At 34.8% G+C, this 17,493-nt stretch overlaps 1 protein-coding gene across 1 annotated transcript in view; it reads left to right on the forward strand.

Annotated features, from left to right (window-relative positions):
* Positions 1 to 17,493, forward strand: part of EDIL3 (EGF like repeats and discoidin domains 3) — a gene marked incomplete at both ends in the record, with an annotated part of 254,948 nt that overhangs the window by 206,692 nt on the left and 30,763 nt on the right. The window contains 2 exons of the mRNA XM_083357249.1: positions 3,247 to 3,391; positions 5,311 to 5,495. Coding sequence (XP_083213375.1) covers positions 3,247 to 3,391; positions 5,311 to 5,495 — 330 coding nt within the window. The remainder of the gene's footprint in view (positions 1 to 3,246; positions 3,392 to 5,310; positions 5,496 to 17,493) is intronic.

Genomic DNA, 17,493 nt, shown 5'->3' on the forward strand with positions numbered 1-17,493 from the left:
CTGTGATTAACTGCAATTTTATAGGGTTTTTTTTTAAATTTTTATTTGGACTTTTATTGGATTGTTATTCAATCTGAATATCACCTTTCTCCGGCTGTGGGAAGCTCACAATGTATTACCATAATTATCCAATGGAAACAACAACCAATGATATCTGGTCACTACGTACAGAGAGAAACAAGGCTTTATAGAATGCCCATAGGGTCGGGGCTGTTGGAGAAAACTGTAAGATTTTTTGTTTCATCCCATGTGTGACTTACAGGGTTTTTTTCTTCCTTCTCAAGATGAGGTCCATTTTGTTTATTCAAGTGTTACACTACTAGAGTACTTCAGTCTCCAAATACCTTACTGCTTTGTTTGTTTGTTTGTTTGTTTGTATCTCATTTCTATTATTTTCACAAATAACTCAAGGCAGCAAACATCCCCAACACACCTTTTTCCCCCTATTTTCCTACAAAAACAACTTAGTGAGGTGGATAGAACTGAGAGAGGTGACATGTCCAAAGGCACCCAGCTGGCTTTCATAATTAGTATGGTTTGTCGCACAGTCAGTCAGATGTATAGACTGGATTTTTATCCATCTACTGAGTTCTGCCTAAGGACCTGGGATAGGTAGATGCTGTTGTTTGATAGTGACAAAGGTATTACTGTTAATTAATATTAAATTAATTAATAATTAACTTACTAATAGTAATAATAATTACTTTTTATTATATTGTATGTGTCCCTCAGTTTGCAAGCTCAGGTCAAGCACCCACCGACATTTTCAGCAACATTCGATGGGCAATACACAGGAAATAGGGTATTATAAACTCAAGCAGTAAGGCAATAAAATATTTAAAAATGATTGGATACAAATTAATTATAAAAACATAAAGTTTTAAAATAAATCCAAGATGCTATTTTGTACCTGCCAGATATTAAACAACAGCTACTGCTTGCCAGATGCTTGTGTAAAACACTTAGTGATGTTCAAATGGCTCAAATATTTCTACAGGAACAAATTGGTATCTAGGTCATTCCCCCTTATAAATTCATAGTGCTGTAGCAATTCTGTCTTATTTATGTTGACAAATGATTAATCCTTGAAAATAAAAGATATATTTAAAAACACTTAATTAAACTCAATGTAAAAGTAAGAATACATTTTAAAATTTAACCTGCCCTATATGAAGTATACTCAATTGTATTTCACTCTTAAGAGCAAGAGAATACAATGTCATTCCTGTCCTGAAGCAAGAACAGACAATAGTATATTAAAAATATTATTAAACACAAAAGTATTTGAAGGTAGAAATTGTCTCTTACTATACACAGGGTCAAACTATATAGTTTGTTTTAATGCTATTTTCACAGAACAGATTCTATAAGGCAGCAATTAATTTAAACAATCTAGACAGGTAGCTTTTAAGTTCATTTGACTTGATAAAAGGTAATTTGGACAGGCATGATAACCTTGGAAGCAGACTCAAAACATATATAGAGGCATACAAGTAGGGTAGGATACAGGAAGTAGAAAAACAGATACACCAGCCCTTCCTGTATTGACACATACATTTTTTATAGAACACTGACACCTACTGGCTGTTCTACCACAAAACTTTTTGTTGTTATGGAATGTGGGTCCAAAATTGCTTCTCCAGTCATTGTGCAGATAATAACGCATCCATTTAGCATCTAAATAGTATTTTGCTTAGTAAAACATAATGTAGATAAGTGTATCAAGACTAGTGAAGGCAAGGCTCAACATATATGCATGTACAAGCATAGAAGAAGAGCATAGTTACAATAAACAGTAAGGAATATTAGTCTAACTTCATATATACTTCCAGTATGACAGTGAGACTGATATTTATGGTTGATATTGCCTGCTCCTACACCTAACAAATACTATACTGCTCAAAAAAATAAAGGGAACAGAAAATAAGACAACCTACTATTAAATACAGTACATTGTGTTGTTTAAGTGTTCCCTTTATTTTTTTTGAGCAGTATATTAAGAGACATGGTCTGGTAAACTAGTATGAGAATAACATCAAGAGCTTTTTGGTAGGAGACAAGTGAAGGACAGTGTTGAAAGCATTTATATTGTAGTGATGTTTTGGGGTTGCTAATCAGTTTTAGCATATAGTTTATCACTAAACATTGTCAAATTAAGGTAATGATAATTTTATTGATCACAATTTTCATTGGTAGCTATTAGTCAAAATAGTCAGATACAAGAATATTAGGGGGAAGTCTTGTTCAAAGATCTACATTCCAAATCAAACACCTAGTAGAACTCGGCAAATTCTTTGAAAGCGATATTTTGAAGTATGTAGGAGTGAAAATGAACCACCGTACTTGAAACAATTACAAATTCTTCTGGCATATATGGCAGCTTTAGATGTGACTCCTGTTGTGTTCCTGCATATATCTAAAGGTAGTCTGAAAGAGAAGTGGCTTTGGATGTGGATGTACACACTTGTTCACATGTGGGAACAGCTTCTAAAGAAGCTACGTGAATTGGGAGGGGAACAAAACTGTTCCGAAAGCATTTCAAAATGAGTTGCTTCATACATTACTAAGCATTCCAAAGTATTTCTTCTGAAGAATTTGTGAAATCCTGATATATGTGATACCTCTAAGTCTCTTGCCATTTAATTCTTCAGACTAAGAGATATTGAGTGGCCCAAAGTCAACCAGCTGACTTCATGTGTAAGGCAGGACTAGAACTCACAGTCTTCTGTTTCTAACTGCTATACCAAACTTCCTCTCCCTTGATGACCTAAGGACAGGATATCTGTGACATCATCTGTCTCCAATTATCTTTGCCCGTCCTCTATGATCTGACAAGATTCATATGTTAAAAGTCCCATCAACAAAACAATGTCTGACATCTCACCATGTCAATATCCTCTTCTCGGTCACCACATCTGGCTTTTGGATTTGCATTCTGCCTGAGAATTGTAGAATCATGATCCTGTGGTTCTATAGGAAGTCCCTGAAACCCTGGCTCTTGCAGGAGGCACTGAAATGGGGCAAATTGTGAATTTGTTGGCGCGTTTGCACTTTAAACTTTTATCTAACATGGTTGTTTTATCTTTTAGTCCATTGTTACTTTGTGTTTCTTACCCCTCTTGCAAGCCACTTTGAGTCACTAGTCATTTGGACCACTAAATTAAATTAATAAATTAGTAAGCACAAATCAATATTTGTGGGTTACATCTTTTATATGTGACTAAAGCTTATTATGTGCTGTTGCAGGTGTTCCATGGAAATGTGGATAATAATACACCTTATGCAAATTCTTTCACCCCGCCAATAAAATCTCAGTATCTACGATTGTATCCTCAAGTCTGTAGAAGGCATTGTACTTTGCGAATGGAACTTCTTGGCTGTGAATTGTCCGGTCAGTATTTTTAGAATAGAAATGTTTCTTTGTATTATTTGTAAATATCCAGATGTCTCATTTTTAAAAACATATTTTTGTAATTCTTCAATTTATCTGTTATTCTCCTACTAGAGCACATTGTTCCCCCTTTTTTTGCTTTTCCCATACTTTATCACCTTATTTCAGAAAACTAATTCTGAAGTGATCATATTGTTATTTGTTTTAATACAAGAAATACATTCAAATCCAAAATTAAACCCAAAGCAATAAAATTAAAAAGGCTCAATATACAACCAGTCTGAGGTAGTGGTTAAGACATCAGGCTAGAAAGTGGGGCTACGATAGTCCCACCTTAGGCACAAAGCCATCTTCCTTTCTGTCAGCCCTAGGAAGGAGGCAATGGCAAACTACTTCTGAAAAACCTTACTAAGAAAACTGCAGGGACTTGTCTAGGCAGTGTCCAAGAATTGGACAAAACTGAACAGAAAGGGAGGGGAGAATTACAGCCAGAGCTGAAAATTAAATAAAAACAAATGAGATCGCATTTCTATCATAATTTTTTGCTAGTATATATTAACCCCGGAAGCTAATGAAGAGTCAAATGCAAGTTTATTAAGTTAATTAAAATGTAATTAAAACAAACATTTTGTTTATAAAACAAAACAAAATGTTCAACGGTTGCTTTTGCTGAGATTTGATTTGATTTTGCTTTCTTGTGCGGCTTTCTTTCCTCTTCCTCACTGTGACTGCGGTCGTCTTCCTATAGATACAGATTTTAAAGTAAATAGAAAATTGTATCCAGGATCTTTGGCATGTTAAACTGTCTTCTCATTGTACTTTCCATATATGAAAACACACATTTGAATAGGTCTTTACCAAACTGTTCTAACTAAATACATTTCAATGATCTCATCTACTTTCAAGGTCCTTATACCTCCAAATTATCAGGCATCTACCGTTTTTCCCCCAAAATAAGAACTATCCTGAAAATAAACAGAAGCTGGCAGTGGCCACGTGGGCTTCTGCTGGACCAGGCTGTTGGTGCCACTGCCATGAGGCGAGACAGTGGAAAAAATAAGACATTCCCCCAAAATAAGACCTAATGCCTCTTCTGGAGGCCAAAAAAAATGAGACCGGGTCTTATTTTCAGGGAAACATGGTAGTAGGACATAGAAAGCTTACCTTTTTCATAGTGGCCCCTGCCTTATGGAACACCCTTCCCACTAAGTTTCCATGGAGTTATTAAGAGCTAGCTTTTCTGTCAGGCATTGGGTAGCAAGATTAGAGTCTGGTGGACTGTATACATGTATAAAAGTTGGATGCCTAACTTTTATTATGTTTATTGTATAGTTTCTTGCTTCTAGGATCTTTCAAAGTCCATTATGACCACAACCTGTGGTTACCTAACTATACCATTAGTTGAAGTAAAAGGAATAATGTGTATATAGTACTTATGGATAAGTTGGGAAATTTAGGTGCCAAAATCCACCTCAAACTTGGTTTGGTTTATTCCCTATACCTCACACTGGTTTGTTTTATTTCCTATGAAAGGGGTTTAATTGTCTTTCTGTATCTTTCACAGAGGATGGAGAATTTCCTTTAAAATAAATCTGTTCTATCACCTTAGCACTTGTTTTAATGGCTACAGCCTAAAGAATGACAATTTTCTTTTTCAGGGTTGAAATTTATGACAATTGAATAAAGCTTTAGTGAATTGATGAGTAAATTGAGCAAATACATGAAATCCTTTTTTTTCTTAGTTTCAATATAGTAATCTAAAATGTTTTTTTTCTTTCTTCAAAAATTAAGCTTCATAACTGGACTTCCATTGTCTTTAGTAAAATTATCTACTTGTTAAACACGTGCACTGATGCAATGTCAGAATTTACATGTCACTCACCTATTTGGTTTCAAATATTTTTTTTTTATTTTTTTAGGTTGTTCTGAACCTTTGGGGATGAAATCAGGACATATTCAGGATTATCAGATCACTGCTTCCAGTATCTTCAGAACACTCAATATGGATATGTTCACATGGGAACCCAGAAAAGCTCGACTAGACAAACAAGGCAAAGTTAATGCCTGGACATCAGGGCACAGTGACCAGTCTCAGTGGCTACAGGTGATAATTTTGGCTTTTTGTAAAAGAGCAACAGATTAGATTAGATTAGATTAGATTAGATTAGATTAGATTAGATTAGATTAGATTAGATTAGATTAAGATATGGGGTTATTAAAGGATACAGATAAATTTATAGAGTTTACTAAAAAAAATTAAAAATAACCAAGACACACTGAATTAAAAGAATTCCAAACAGTAATAGGTACAATATAAGAAGCTATCCTGATATGGACATGGACTGCATGTCCATATCAGGAAGTTCTCTCCATTGAAGAGGAATAGCAACAAGTCTATAGAAATAGTTGGAGTGTCAACAATATTACCGAATTTTTCTCTTTTTTATCACTATATGTTCATTTTTTAAAAAAAATACAATACAAACATTTCCCAGAAAGATAGCATGAGGTTTTACTTATTTATCTTTGAATAACAAACTCTGCTTAACATTTACTTTAGCAGGAATTAAATTATTAGCATCCATTAGATGCTGATCCAATAGAGATGTGTTGTGATACTGGTAGAAATAGATTTAATTAGCTTTATTTCTTCAAGACCCCCTCTATTCTCTTAGAAATGCTACAGAGCAGATCAAGGAACCATTCTCTCAAGTATCAGAGAGAAACAGCTTCCATGAAAAGAACTTCACTACAAAGAGGCCAAAATCTGATCTTCAGGATTTCTACTTTTCTGTTTTACTCTGCATTTTATCTATTGTAAAAGGGATCCAGTCTTTAGTGGAAGGGAAATGAAGTTTTATTTATTATTTATTTAAATGTATTGGCTGCCCAACTCCAGTAGACTCTGAGAAGAATACAAAACTAGGGAAAATATAAAAAATATAAAAACTAAGAGTGCAAAGCATTAAATCATGCAGTCAGTCAAAACTAAAATAATGTAATAATAGCAAAAACAACAAAACAATACAAGACCTAATTTTAAAGCTTACCTTACAATAGATAAGCTGTCATTAACTCTGAGTGGATGTTCCAGAGCAGAGGTCTTCAAACCTGGCCCTTTTATGACTTGTGGACTAACTCCCAGAATCCCTCAGCCAGAATGCGCTGGCAGAGGGATTCTGGGAGTTGGTTCATGAATCATAAAAGGGCCAAGTTTGAAGACCTCTGTTCCAGAGGGTCAGGCTGCAATAGAGAAGGTAAACTTCCTAGGTCCCACAAGACAGGACTTTTTCATGGAGGGAATCCAGAGATGACTCAATCTGCTGGAACATACTAAATGGGCAGCAACAGTTGGAGATAAGTAGTCTTTCAAACAGGCAGGCCCTGTGCCATAGAGGGGATTATAGATAATATCTAGTACCAGATGAGACACAACATCAACTTCTTTCAGTTGATTATAAGTGTCTAAATTGAAATCCAATTCTTTATTTGCATTTCCATAGATCTGTTATCCATATGGAGGCAGTTATGTGAATAAATGTCTGTAAATCTGGGTACTTAAATTTAATTTGAGTAAGTGTATAATCAACTTGATTGTGCTGTTAGAAGTCTATCTGAAATGAGCTGAATAATAGATAACCACAGATGCCATCTGGAAAGTTTTTCTAACTGATTGGCTGGCTATGTCATATCATGTCACAGCAATGAAAGCATAGAGTCTGATTTTAATTAAATATTTTTTGAAACACATGTACCAGATCAGATTTACTGAAGCAAATTGAATTATTCAGATGGAAATTCACAAGAGCCATAGAACTGTAATTTACTATTTGTCAAAGAGGTTGACTACTTGGATTTGTTTAACGAGTTTTCAAAAAAAAAACTTATTCCATCTCCATATACACATGGCAACCTGATATTATTTATTTTTGATACCAAATTCTTTCATTAGACTTCTTGATAAGGCTCTAGATCTGCATTTCTCTACCATGTTTTGGTTCTAGTAAGATTGATACAGTACTGTGAAACTATTAAGAAGCTGTTCACATTGCTTGTTTTCAGAGTTAGGATGATTTACAGAGGTTCCCCTATAGGCTAATATGTAGAAGTGTAACAAATCACCATACAGAGGACGGTTTGACAAGTCACTGTTCAATTTACATATTAGAAACATTGTACATGACAACGATTTGAATCTGCTGTCGGGAGGGGAAAGGATGCTCAGCATGAAGTCTAACTGTACCAGAAATGTGCTACTAACCCCCTGCAATCATCTCACATATTATGACTTATTAACTTCTTTTATTTATTTTTTTACCTGTGGTTGCTAAGCATTTCGGCTGTGTGATTGCTCTGAGCTTAGTAGGGAGAGAAGGGAAAAAGAGAAAGTAGCAACGCCACGGTGTCTTTATTATCTCATGCTGTTTAGTTGCACATAAATCATTCCCCTACAGAGGATCAGGATGCTCCTGAACCAAATGAAAATATGCTGCTCATATGCTTATGGGCTACCTTGTTTGGTCAGGTTAACATGAAATCTGTAGAACAATTGGTAGCTACATTGCACCTAGAGTAAACACAAAGGATTTGTGGGAGAAAAAAAAAGAAATTGGTTCTGACTCAGAAAGCCATAAATAACCTGGGTGTAGTGAAGAAAAGTCCTTTGCTGGCCCCTATTCATGGGATTCACCTGAGAAGATTCAACTACAGCTGTTCCAAGCTCATCTTTCAGCAACAAGCCTTCTGGTAGCGATTCCCTTTCTTTAAAATGTATTTCCTGCTGAGTTGCGAGACCTGGAATTTGGTTGCTTAATTTAAATGGGTCCCCTATATGTTACTTATGGTGTAATCCTAGAGTTATGACAGCTATACACACACAATGGTCACATGACCACATTTCAGGTACTTTGGCAATTGGCTTAACTTTATAACCGATAGCAGCATTCTGCAGTCATGTGACTGCAATTTGTGATTTTCTTTTGCTGATTTTCAGCCTTGTTGGCTAGTTTCTAGGAAAAAAAAATACAGCCATAGGAATTCATTGATTTGTTTAACAGCACCATAGTCACTTAGCGATTACAGCATTTGCCTAATGACTGCCAGAAAAAAAGTCATGGAATTGGGTGTGGCCATGTTCATGCTTTGACTTATGACTGACATGACTTATGATGGAAATTCTGAGCTCGGTTGTGGTTGTAAGTCAAGGACTACCTGTATTCTCTTCATCAATTTTTTAAAGGCCCCTAAAATGTATCTGTTAAATAGACATTGGCGTATTGATTTCAGTTGTTGATTTTAATTATTTTAGTTTTGGCTACTTTAAAGAGACAGTTTGCGTAGTGGTTAAAGCAGCGGGCAAGAAACTCTCAGTCCTAGTTCTGCTTTCAGCCAGATGAGAGACTTTAGGTCAGTCGCTCTTTCTCAATTCTAGTAAGCAGGCTTTGGCAGACCATTTCTGCAATTTTGCCAAGAAAACTGCCAGGAGCTGTCCAGTCAGTTGCCAGGAGTCAACTCTAGCACAAAAAGCAAACAAATGGTTACTCAGATTTTATTTTTTTATCTCTTTCCCTTTAGACACAACTGAATAAAAATGCATGGGCCAATTAATGTGCAAATGTTTTGCCTCATCCTGATATTATACTGTAGAAAATGAGTAACAGAAATCTAAATTCAACAGCATGATTTTCCAACTGTTTTGCTCTGGTAGGCTTAATATACTTAGATTTATGTTTAATTTCTCCACTTTAAAAAGAGACAAACCACCTTTGCATCCATATGGAAACTGAGCTTTTGTTTTTAACTGTCACTGCCTTAACTCTCCAGCTGAAATTTAAGGATACGTTGATTTTTTTTGTAATACATCTTTCCCATAATAAATCCTGTCATTGCCTGTTAGTGAAACCCAAGAGTTTCTCAAAGCTCAGAAGAATGTTGATTCCTCTAGAAAAAATAGTGCCTTTTACAGAAAGTGCTGAAATATATAATTCATTTTTGTTGACTTTGCTGAACTCCAAAACAAAACTTGTACAATACAATATACACTATTCTCATGTGAATTGTTCCACAACTGGTGATAGTGTTGGTACAGATGGGCAAGAAGCTGCAATAATAGCTCTTATCAATTCACCTAGAAATATAGGTTGTGTTTCAGATACTCTTCTGTTGTCAACCTGATTGCTTATATAAATTGATTCCTTTTGCATTCAGAGTCTCCTGGAAGCCAAGAAAAATTATACCCATTTTTCTTCTGCTTCAAAGTGTATAAAATCTGTCTAGGGCAGGATATGCCTATTGAAAATGAATGATCATTTGCAATTAATAAAGTATTTTGATGTGGACTCAGAAATGTATTTGACAATGTATTTTTATTGTTTATTTCTGAAGACAAACTTAGTAACTACAAGGCCTGTGCAAATTATGATTTAAAAGTTCCACAATATAGAACTGTAGCAAGACACTGTTTCTATTGTATAGCTCGCTAAGACTGTAGACGTTAGTCAAGATTAGTGGCATTGTGTACATGCTCAGCCATCATTGTGCATGACATCTCTTCATTCAACATCCATGTCTGTATATACACACAAATACAAATCCATGGATACAGTGGGGAAGATCTTTAAAACTGTTTTGTCGAGACAGGACACATCTGCTTTAACACATCATGGAAACGATTATTTCTCACACCAACATCTAACATCCTTCATACTGTCCAGCAGACAGGCCTTCTCTGATGTTGGACCTGACCTATGGAACCTCTCTCCCCCCCCATGTGAAGTTGGCCCCAATCTTCCTCTCCTTTCATAAGGGCTTCAAGACCTGGCTCTCTCAGTTAGTTTGGGGGCCCAATGAGGGAGCAGCACATTGGAGGTGGTTAATCAAGTAACAACAGATCCCACCTTCCACTACTCTGCCCCCACCCTCCCACCTGTAATGAGATTTTAAGTATTTTTATGGTTTTAACTTTAATACATACACCACACATGCACCACCCTGTGGTAAGGTGGGCAGCAAAAAGTAAATAAAATAAACTATGATTGATTCCAAGTGAATCCTCCTGGTTGAGTTTTTTATTCTCACAAGCAAGATAGGCAAATCTTATTCCTGCCATATTGACAGTGTTATCAGGATTTGTGTAGGAATTAGAAGATATTAGTAAGATTGTCTTGTCTGGCTGGGAGGATACTTATTATGACACTGCCTACTTTCTCTTGAGGATTCTTCATCCTAATCTTCTGCAATGTAATTTAAAACATCTGAAAGAAGTTAACCAGTTTCAAAGTATGTGGAAGAAAAAAGAATACCATCTCTTTTTGCATTGGTAATGGAATACTAGCTGTATTAGGTGTCTTCATTGCATAAGGTTAGGGCAGGGGTCTTCAAACTTTGCCCTTTTATGACTTCTGGACTTCAACTACCAGATTCCTCAGCCAGTATGCCTGGGTTAGGCCAATGTAATTATAGTCAGCTGCTGGTTCTTAGATTATATTTTCATTTCAGATGTTTCCTTGTTAAGGTTGAAAGGGAAAAAGGAAAAAGGGACAGACCTGGATTATGTGCTCAACTCTGCTTCATAATTAGAACAGCCAAATGTCTGAAAACTAGTCATACTGTAGAACAGGACTTTTCAAACTTGGACTTTTTATGACTTGTGAACTTCAACTTCCAGTAATCTGGGAGTTGAAGTCAACAAGTCATAAAAGGGCCAGGTTTGAAGACCCTTGCTGTAGAATTAATTAATAGGGCTAACCTTTATCCCTTTAGGGAAGGGAAATAAAAATGTTGTATCCATGAGCTGGAAACTTGTGTTGAAAATATATATTTTCAAATATATTTCAATGAAACTAAAGGATACAGACCTACATTAATTGTGCAGCTCATTACAGTATATAGCAAGAAGTAAAAACAATGTTAAAATTGTATCAAAAACAGGTTTTTACATCAATGTATCAAAAATAGTTTTTGAAAAGCAAAGACTAAATGAAATTGAATATTATTATTAAATCAAGAAATAATAATATAATCTGTCCAATTATATCTGGACAGATTTTTTTTTAAAAAAAACAACTCTTCAATCAGTTCTTAAAGTAGGTCAGAATAATTGCCAGCTGAGCACTCTGAGGAATTTAACAACATTTAAAAGATTATCACTGCAGAAGTCCTGTCCTTAATCTATATACTATCTGTCAAAACAACTTCCTGAAGAACAGCTTCAGACAAATTAAGCTGATATCAATAATTTTGTAATGATTTGATTTCCTTAAAATAAATTAACCCTAGCATGTAGGCATAAATAAGGTTTGTAATATGTATGAACTGATGTTTTGATCCAGATCACAGTTGAGTCACATATTTTAATTGTGAAAGAAGGAAAGAAATGAAATTATTTCAGTTACCTGTTCTGTAATTTAGAAAGTGTTATAGATTTAATCAAAGTAAGAGGTATTAAAAGCAGGAGAAACAAAGGACCCCTTGCAATATTTTTGTTTATTTGGTTGCTTGTTTTTAACAGTCATTCCTTTGATATGGTCTGTCCAATGACTTTGCCATGGTTCTCTATGTCATGTATGCAAAATATTCAGCTTTGCTTATTTTACATAATATTATTTCTCATTAACTGCAGAAATTAGTGATGAAAAACACTTGATAGCATGCAAGCGCAATATCTCAGCAATGCATTTGGTAAAATTCTATAATCTATATCAGGCATGTCAAACTGCTGGCCCATGGGCCAGATGCATCACGACGAAACCGTGCCCTCCCCAATGCCGGCAATGGAGGAAAAGTCACGAGATGTCGTGCAACTTCTCATGATGTCGCGAGTTTGACATGCCTGATCTATATCATTGAGTTACCTTGTTGCCTGGAACATGATTCTGAGCAGGATCATTATACATATTGTTTTGATTAAAATCTATATTGTTGCTTTGGTTAAAATGCTAGTGTTTTTTTTAAAAACTGCTTTTACATTATCAGATCTTCAGATCATTCACTGTTCATTTTATGAAAATGTTTATAGTGACAACAGAATTTAAAACAAAAAGGCTTAATTTATTTTTAACCTAGCATTTAAGCTATAAAATGCGGAGCCTTGGGACAAGCATTAGATTTATCCCAGACAGTCAGCTACACTGATATAATTACCAGGGCAGCTCAAGAAAAGTCTTCTAAATCTTTATTTTATGAGCAATATCTTCTGGATTCAATGAAATAGCAGCAATTTGATTTGATTTGATTTGATTTATTAATTTTAGGTGCCGCCTGATACCAAACTTGTCTGGGTGACTTACCATATAAAAACAATAAAATACTGAACAAAATAATGAATAATGATTGAAAATAAAGAAAGAACAAGGAAAACAAAGAACAAGATAGGCTGACCAATAATTCAAAAATATTATTTTTATTGACTCCAGATTCTGTTTTCTTTTCATGACAATATGTTAAAATGAGATGGCATAGTACTGGTTATAAAAGGAAACTTACCGTAATTGTAAAATGTCTGGCAGTTGAAATAATTAAAATGTCTCATTTATGTGATAAGGACTTAATAAAAATATCTGACACATTTATTTTTCATGTGCAGCAAGATCTAAAATTAATTATAAACTTTGAAAGACCGATCCTGTATGAACACTTCTTAAAGCAAAAGAAATAATAGTCTCTATTACTCTCTAGAGTAATGGTTCTGAAACTCGGCAGCTTTAAGATATGTAACCTTCAACTCCCAGAATTCCTCTTGTAGGTTTGCTGGTATGAATAGAAGGTGGGAGCAGTGTGTACATTGCCTGGATTTATACAAAATAAATATGAGATGTAAATCTAGTAATAAATAAGAATTTGGTATTTAGTTCCTCAGGGTTCAATATTAGGTCACTGTGGAAACCTGTACTAGGTACTCTCTCCCTAATGTTATTTTCCTGTTATTGGAGTTTGGCAAGAAACTTAAATATCTTTCCCCTCCCCCGCCCTACTTTTTCTTAAATGCAACTTGTTTAGGTAATTTTTTATTTGATACAAAAGCATTAATTTTTGTGTCTATTTCTATGAATAGCCTTCCTATTTCCACATATGGTTCACATTTTCTTTTTCTATGGTTATCCCTACTTTTTGAAACACTGCACTCCCTTTCCCCAGAACAAGTGTTTCTTTTCCTCCTTTTTTCCCCCAAAAGCTGAAGATCATTTTATTTCACTTTTTCTTTGGTTCTGATTGTTTCAGACTTTTACAGATAAGCTAATTTATTTATTTTGTACTTCCTGGCTGTATTTCTTCAGTTTTTTTCATTGGTCTTTGTTCTAAGCCACTCCAAGACTTTACAGACTTTGGGTGGTCCATATAAGTGTGCAGGGCTGACTGGAAGATCAGCTTTCATCACAATGGCTCAATACAAACTCTATTTCTTGTGTGATATCAAGACTTAATGAGGAAGGACAGAAGTTACAGTTGTGACATGACCAGGTATAGGGAAATCCTGGCTAGCTGCAGGTGCCTATATTAGTTGACAAATAATATCAAATGAATCAATGCAATTTGTATGTTATGATTTAGATAAGTGTGTACTTGTGTGTGGTCGCTTTATGAACACTTTTCTACATACTTTTACACTGTGTCATATTTACTCAAAAGTAATATCTATCATATTGTTTCCCACCTAAAAAGCAATGATTAGATAGAGAAAATAACCAGGCTATATCTCCATTGCTATATTTACAGTGAACATGAAACTGTTCTCCCATTTAAAAAAAATAATCAAATATTTCAGAAGAAATGCTTGTTTCATTGAGTCCAATTTGGCCTTGTAGATTAATCCTATACCAGGGTTTCTCAACCTTGTTAGGAATTTGGGAAGCCCCCTGGGAATTTCTGGGAGCTGGTCCACATGTCTTAAAATTGCCAAGGTTTGAGAAACACTGCTCTATACAATTTGCTGCTCTGTGGTGTCCTTGATACTTACTGAGTTTGATTGTTTGCTTGCAAATGTTTAAAATTACCCACCTAGGTAATAAATAGAGCAATGCTGCTGGGGTGATCAGAAACTGGTTTATTTCCATTAGGACCAAAACTGACCTCTCTGACCAGTGCTAGACAAAATTTTCTCAATTGGAAGTTGGTAAGGCAACAGAATATAATTTAACGACAAATACTATTTAAGAAATTCATTCTCCGCAATATTAGTCCTTGGTTTTGTCTAGCTGTCTATTTATGTCTGTCTTCTGTCCATCCATCTATCATCTTTCTATCACCATAAATAATATGATGTGCCTTATATTTATAATAAACTCAAAGAGCAGATTTGATGGACCACTAGGTATTTTTCTGTTGTCAGTTTAATATGGCAGGTCATATTACAGATTTAGAGTTATTTTGCCAATCAGCTTTACATTTTCACTATACTTCTTTGCATAAAGAGGATAAAAGAAGCAGATGAATTGTTCATGAAGATAGTGTGTGTGTGAGATTTGTTTATTTGTTGTATCATTATGCTATTATGAGATTAACCAACATATTCAAAATCACATTATAACATCCTGGTTGTTGTTTTTTTTCAGCCTATCATCACAAGCACCAGTTTCATGTTGCTTTATCTTATTCTTCCTGGCAATATTAAGACAAAATATAAAGGCAAATTCTGTGCCTAACTAGGAAATTATAAATAGAAGATATTTGTCATTTTCTTCTTGCATTACCAATAAAATCAAGGGAATCATGTTGGGAAAGGGTTACTAGTGACAAACTAAGGAGAAACTTCCTGACAGTTAGAATAATTAACCAGTGGAACAACCTGCCTCCAGAAGTGGTGAATGCTCCAACACTGGAAGTTTTTAAGAACAGACTGGACAGCCATTTGTCTGAAATGGAATAAGCTTTCCTGCCCGAGCAGGGGGTTGGACTAGATGAACTCCAAGGTCCCTTCCAACTTTAGATTTACTTCAGTTTTACAGGGCCAAAATTGGCTCAATTTTAACATGTAAAATTTTAACAGATAAATTACATTGTCATATCTCTAGTAATTTTTATGTTCCATAATTTTAGATAAGAAAAGTGTGTAGGGGGGAGGGTGAAGAGTCAGGATAAAACTAAAAACAAAACGGTGCAAAGTGCTCCTTGCTTATTTGAAATACTGAAACTATGTTTTTAATAGCAGTTCTGCATGTCATGAAACTCAGAAGTATATTGCTGTCTTTTGCTAATGCTGAAAAGTTCAAATCAGGATTGCACCTAGTTAAAATTTGGACACCACTAGGAAATCCTACAAAACTGGATTCAATAAGATGACAATAAGGCAATAGCATACTATTTCTGTACAGTTGCCATCTACTTAAACAGCAAAAATTGAGCTTTTCAGAAAGACAAACAGACCACAATGGAATCTTTACTGTTAGTTTATAATACTGTTATATTTTGATTTAGAGGTTAAGGCACCAGGCTATAAAACAGGAAACCATGAGTTTTAGCCCCACCTTAGGCATGAAAATCAGCTGGGTCACTTTAGGCCAGTTGTTTTCTCTCAATCCATTTCACTTCACAGTGTTTCACTTGTAGGGAAAACAGGAAGAGGAAGGAGTATTGCATGTATTTGAATTATTTATATAAAAATAATAAAGGTGGAAATAAACAAATAAATAAAACATATTTTTGAAGGTTAAGTGTCATGTGCAAAACCATAATAGATATGGAATGTGTGCCGATTATGTCATAGATTGATCTGTATCATGTACTTCTTTGGCTTCCTGTCATAGATAGATTACCATCGTTATCCTTTGCTCTACTACATAGATTTCGATTCCATTCATTTCACACATCAGTAACGTATGTGTGTCACCTTCAGGAGGATATATAACAATACCAAGCCCAGTATTATATATTTAATTTACATTGCAAGTTCATCAGGCAGAATGCAGATCATGATTGCTGGCATCAGCCAGAATTAAAGCAAGGGAAGAAGTGAGTCAGCAACAGTGGCAGAGGACAAAAGGAAAGAACAGGTCACTTCATTTTACGACATAGCCCGAAAAGAAATGCAACATACAGATGACAGCTACACATTTTCTCTATTTGCAAATGGTCTTCCGTAATATATTTCTGTCTTCTATAGCAGTGTTTCTTAACAATGTGTGGCCTTCATCAACAGCATGTGATCCTGTTCTTGGTTTGACTATAGTAGCCAAACAGTTTTTATAATTTCACGTGCAGTTAATGTTTTACATTGTTTAGAAAAAGCAGATTGTCTTGTAAATAAGTTTGCCTTGTGCGTTGTTTGTGCACTGATCCAAAGAGACAGAGAATGTTTAAATCATTTTTGCTAGCCTGTTTTCTGCTTATATTCTGATTCTTCCTGATGGTCGTCTTTTTAAAAAAAAAATAAATAAATCCATGAGCAGCTTTAAAATAGCCACTTTTCATTTTTACTGTGACTTGTCTTCCAGTCAGCTGTCATAACATAATACTAAGAACCCCCACCCCACTTTTTAATAAACTTTTCACTCTTCAGAAGAGTATAGGATTTAAAACCTGGTAAGGAATAATAAAACCATTTAGTCTACTGTAACTTCAAAATTGCTGTGCTGTGGGATAATCTTTATGTAATTCATTATTCAAGTTTGTATCCTGATGATCCTAAATTCCCATGTTTGGTTGTACTACTAGTCAAATAGTTCAATCTTTATCCAATCCAGTAATATCTATACTATAAACTATATTCCATAGCAAAGTATAAAATATAATAAAATGTATACATCCTAAAATACATTGAAACTTTCTGTCTAACAGAAATATTTAATTCACGTCTCTATAGCTCAGAAAGCCCAGACCATTTTCCAATAGTTGTGATTCCATGTGAAAAACCAACACTATTTTTATTTTTTAGTTTATTTTTGTGTCCTATATATTCTGATATTTCTCCAAGAAAAAGTGGAATATAGTTTTCTTCTGCCAATATTTATCTTCGCAATAACTTATGCAATGGCTTATCAATGGCTTAGATACTAAATTCATCTACTGGATTTCACAGCTGAGCGACATTTGAACCAAGTTCTTCCCATTCTTAACCAACTACAAATAACTTATAAATATTGTAGTTATAAACTTATACTGAAAACACA

This window comes from Vipera ursinii (genome assembly GCF_947247035.1).
Source record: "Vipera ursinii genome assembly, chromosome: 2".
Lineage (NCBI taxonomy): Eukaryota > Metazoa > Chordata > Lepidosauria > Squamata > Viperidae > Vipera > Vipera ursinii.